Genomic DNA, 4,844 nt, shown 5'->3' with positions numbered 1-4,844 from the left:
TGGATGTTTGAGATGTTTGCGTCTGGTCGTCACAGAGCTGCTGTTCATCTGCAGCCTGACAGTCACATGAGGCAGCGCTGCTAGCCGTTAGCTCGCTGCTACTGAACCCTCTTTGTTACCACAACCAGAGCCAGAAAACAGGAAGCAGCAGCAGCACAGAACGTGATGCTGACGATGACGAAGATGACGACCAAGATGACGACGACTATGATGATGAAGCTCTGTGTGTGTGTGAGCGTGTGGGGCTCCTGCAGCTGTTAAACGGTTAAATGGCCTGGTGAAGCGGTGAATCTGCTGAGCTCTGCACAAAGCCGCTGTCGTCTCCATGGACACGAGACCGAGCAACAGAGAATCTGAGAGGAAAACTTTAGAGAGAGACAGAGACAGAGACAACACAGTTCACTGGTCCCAACTGGAAACCTGTCTCAACCACCGACCGACAGGAAGTTACTCAACTACAAACTATAAAAACTACAAAAAACTACAAACTAAAACAACTTATTAGCTTTTGAATGAGGAGGCACCGGTTCAGACCAGTTCAGACCAGTATGGACCAGTTCCCATGAGGTGGTCTGGTGTGTTTTTAGCTGCAGATTATTATTATTATTATTATTAAAGATCAACATTATTTAGTTAAAACATGTTCAACACGTTCTCTTCTCCTCCTGGGTCTTTTATTGTGAAGGGCTGATTAGTGCAGGCTGTTCACTCATTCATCTGTCAGTGTGTGTGTGTGTGTGTGTGTGTGTGTGTGTGTGACACAGTGAACCTGTCTGTGTCCTTGTCATGACATGAATCCGCCCCCCAGGCTCCACCCTGCTGCTGCTGCTGCTGCCGCTGCTGCAGCTCTGTCACACACACAACACACACACTAACACACAGGAAATGAGCCGCACTGGCCTTCAAAATAAAATAAAATAAAACCCCCACTGCAGTTCAGAGTTGGTCCAGATTCAGTCTGTCAAACATTTATATTGATGAGTCACTGAATCAGTAATGACATGAATAATTAAAGTTCAAAGGATCATATTAAAATTATTATTATAAAAAAAGGGGGGGAGATAATGAATGAACATTTTGAATCCACCTGAGCAGGTAAACATCAACTTTCTATGTAGGATAAAGTGTGTTACATCATCAATTCATTGTCTTTACTAGTTTTAATCAGCGATAAAGTCACAATTTGTTGTGTATCAGCTGGTAAAATGAGATAAGATAATAAATGCCTTTATTTATCCCACAATGGGGAAATCCCAGTGTCGCCAGCAGCACAATGTCAAAAAAGTGCAGGAGTATTAAAGGGACATTGTGTAACTTCTCCTGTTATCTATTCATGAAAATCGATTATTTGGTTCTTCAGTCTGTTTTTCATTAACCAGTAGGCTAATCCCCCCCATCAACAAAGTGAAGTGTTCCTTTCAGCTCTGAATGAGCCGTTCATATCATTCATATCTCCATGGAGCGGGTAAGCTCGGTGCTGGCTGCCATGTGGTGTCGCCATGTTTTTGCGTTACACTGATGCTGCATTCACCTGCAGTCGGGCGGACGGCCGTCGCTAACAAACCAGATGTCATTTTAGTCACAGAAGTCCAGAGAAAGCCGGTAAAACATGGGTCAGGTAAACAATATGATAACTAACTACAACTGTTTCTAAAACCAGTGGTTTGTTTCGTCTCAACAGAGATGATGATAATAAAATTGATTTATTTCCTGTTACCGTGACGTTATGATGTGTCTGACTGACTGTTGAAGCAGAAGTAAGCGATCCGGTGGTTTTGTCTAACTTCCTGTCAGCCGATGGAGTTAGCAGTCCCCGCCCTCGTCCCTACGTCACCACATTCAGGCGCATCCCTTGGCTGCACACACAGAGAGGACTGCCCCTTTATGCCGTTCTCTCTCCTCATTGGATAAAGGTTGTAGGATACAAGGAACGTTTTCTCCTGGGCTCAGAGCAGAGCAGAGTGACTGACAGACCCGTGTTTCAGACCAAACACTCTATAGAAGTGATTGCTGTCGGAAGATACAACTATTTAAGACTTATATTAACACAAATATTCTGCTTACTTCTGCTTTAACATTTTGAATGCACCTGAACAGGTGAACATCAACTTTCTAGAATAATGTGTGTTACATCATCAATTGATTGTCTTTACTAGTTTTAATCAGTGATAAAGTCACAATTTGTTGTGTATCAGCTGGTAAGATGAGATAAGATAATAAATGCCTTTATTTATCCCACAATGGGGAAATCTGTTGCCAGCAGCACAAACACATAGCTAGACTACAATGTCAAAAAAGTGCCTATTAAGATATAAAACTGTAACAAAAAAAAAAGTAGCCTACACACAAGAAAAAAAAACTGTGCAAATACAAAAACACGAGGGTGGAGACCAAATAATCCAGTAATAGCCTAGCCTACTCTAACTACAACTGTTTCTAAAAACAGTGGTTTGAGACGATGATGATAAAATTGATTTTTTTTTTCCTGTTGTCGTAACATCATCTGACTGTTAATATTCCTCTAGATATTTTAAAGTAAAACATCTTCTTCCCACCCACAAAATAACCAATAAGGCTCGCTCATGCTTTTATTTTGAAGAGCATGAGCGGAAGTGAAGTCGCCCTAACGTGGCCAAACTTGACAACTATAGCTGCCATTGATCACAAATCTGATCCTTCTATCCCTGATCGATATGTAATCATCGTGCATGGGGTCGTGCTGCTCATGCAGGTCTGTCTGGTCTGTCTCCGCAGAGAAAAGTAGGACGCGGACTCTGTGTGTCTCTGAAGCCGCTTCACCCCTCTCCCCCCACGGCCACACCGGCTTCAACCCCCCCCCCCCCCCCCCGGTCCCACTCACACGGCGCCGGTCCACGCGTCCTGGGACTTTGGGATTTTTTCTTTTTTTTTTTGCGCAGTTTGTGCGCAGGTTGATCCCGCCGCTGACTCAGCGGTCTGATGCCGCACAATGACGACACAGCGGCCGGCCACCGCGCGGCTTTTACGTCACAAACAGAAGAGACAGAAGAGGAAAAATGCACAGGAGAAAAAGAAGAGGGGGAAAAAAGGAGGGGAAGATGTGAACGAGAGAAATGAAACGAAAGGAGAGAGTATACTCACTCCATGTCTGAGTCCAAGTCCAGCACCACAGCCCGACTCATCTGATCCACCACATCCAGGAGACAGAGGAGCCCCGCCCACCGGGATGGAGGGGGGGGGGGAGTGGAGGGGTGGTGGGAGAGGGAGAGGGAGAGAGAGAGAGAGAGAGAGAGAGAGGACACATTAAACAGAGAAGAGAGGGATGGAGATATTAGAGGAGAAGAGAAGCAGAAGGACAAATCCGCATGTTTAGATGAGTTTTTATTTAACCCTCCTGTGTTGTCCTTCTTGACCTGAAATTGATCTGTTCACTTCCTCCATCCTTCCTTCTTTCCACAATCCCTTTTCTTCTTTCCTTCCCTTCGTCCTTACTTCTTCTTCCTTCCTCTTTTGATCCTGTTCCCCCATCCATCTTTCTTGCCTTCCCTTTTCCTTCCTTCTTCCCACAATCCCTTTTCCCTTTTCTTTTTTCCTTCCCTTCGTCCTTACTTCTTCTTCCTTCCTCTTTTTTTATCCTGTTCCCTCCCTCCATCTTTCTTTCCTTCCCTTCTCCTTCCTTCTTTCCACAATCATTTTTGCCTCCCTCCCTTCCTTCCCTTTGTCCTTACTTCTTCCTTCTTTTTTTGACCCAATCTGTTCCCTCCCTCAATCTCAATCTTATCTTCCTGCCTATCCTGCCTTCCTTCCTTCTTTCTTTCCCTTCATCCTTCCTTCCTTGACCCAGGAGGACAGCAGGAGGGTTAAATGTCCCAGACTGATGAAGATGCTGAGAGAGAGATGCTGCTGATCAGTCACAGATGTGTTTGAGCCGTGAGTCCAGCAGAGGGCAGCAGGATCCTGGACCAGGACCTTCTCCAACAGACAGAGGTGAGAACATCCTGTGTGGTCAATATGTAAAAAAAACATTAAAGGGATACGCCAACATGTTTTTTTTTTCCGTGTCTTGCCTCACTCCCGAGTCCATGACCAGCAGATAGACACCATCCTTTCGACTGTGTGTGCAGTAACAAGGGAGATACAGGCAGAGCTAGCGCACCGCTAATTAGCTTAGCTCAAACACTGGAAGTGTATGGGTAGTGTTAGCCTGCCTCCTACCTGAGCCGAAATCAGCAGTCAGAAGCTGATTTCATTTTAGCTCTAAACTCTGTAAATATATCACTTTATCTACATTTCAAACATGTTTAGGTGAGAAAGTAGCCGTTTAGATCAGCAGTGTGTCGTTAATTTGTCTAAATACCAGCTGTTTACAATTTTGTTCTGACGAATTCGGCACTACTCAAGCTCGCTGTTGTGACCAACGCACTTCCAGTTACTTTCACAAAATAAAACACCCGTTGCCCTTTACAGACAGAAAACCATGATGATAGAATTTGTGCTTTTACTTTGAAATAGGAAGCTAACCTACCCTCGCTGTAGCTAGCTTGAACCAAAATAAACCGTCTTTGCTTGAACCCTCCGTTTTGACCGAGGTAGTGTTAGCCTGCCTCCACCTAAAGTCATCAGAGAAACTCTTCAGCAACTCTAAACGGAAACCGGCGGGCCGATCTTCGTCTCAGAGCTGACAAAACTCTCCGGTAAGGCATCTTGAGCGGGTGTTTTATTTTGTGAAAGTAACCGGAAGTGCGTTGGTCACAGCGGCTAGCTTGAGTAGCGCCGAATTCCTCCAAACAAAATTGTAAACAGCTGGTATTTAGACAAATTAACGACACACTGCTGATCTAAACGGCTACTTTCTCACCTAAACA

General features: G+C 44.7%; 1 protein-coding gene across 1 annotated transcript in view; it reads right to left on the bottom strand.

Moving 5' to 3' along the window:
• The window catches only part of palm1a (paralemmin 1a), a 16,780-nt gene extending 13,577 nt beyond the window's left edge, over positions 1–3,203 (bottom strand). The window contains exon 1 of the mRNA XM_085773178.1: positions 3,121–3,203. Within this exon, the coding sequence (XP_085629304.1) occupies positions 3,121–3,161 (41 nt within the window). The 5' untranslated portion in view covers positions 3,162–3,203. The remainder of the gene's footprint in view (positions 1–3,120) is intronic.
• Positions 3,204–4,844: the final 1,641 nt, after the last annotated feature.

This window comes from Trachurus japonicus, chromosome 4 (assembly GCF_045865225.1).
Source record: "Trachurus japonicus isolate A0001 chromosome 4, Traja_1.0".
Classification (NCBI taxonomy): Eukaryota; Metazoa; Chordata; class Actinopteri; order Carangiformes; family Carangidae; genus Trachurus; species Trachurus japonicus.
This window is presented reverse-complemented; position numbering and strand designations above follow the sequence as displayed.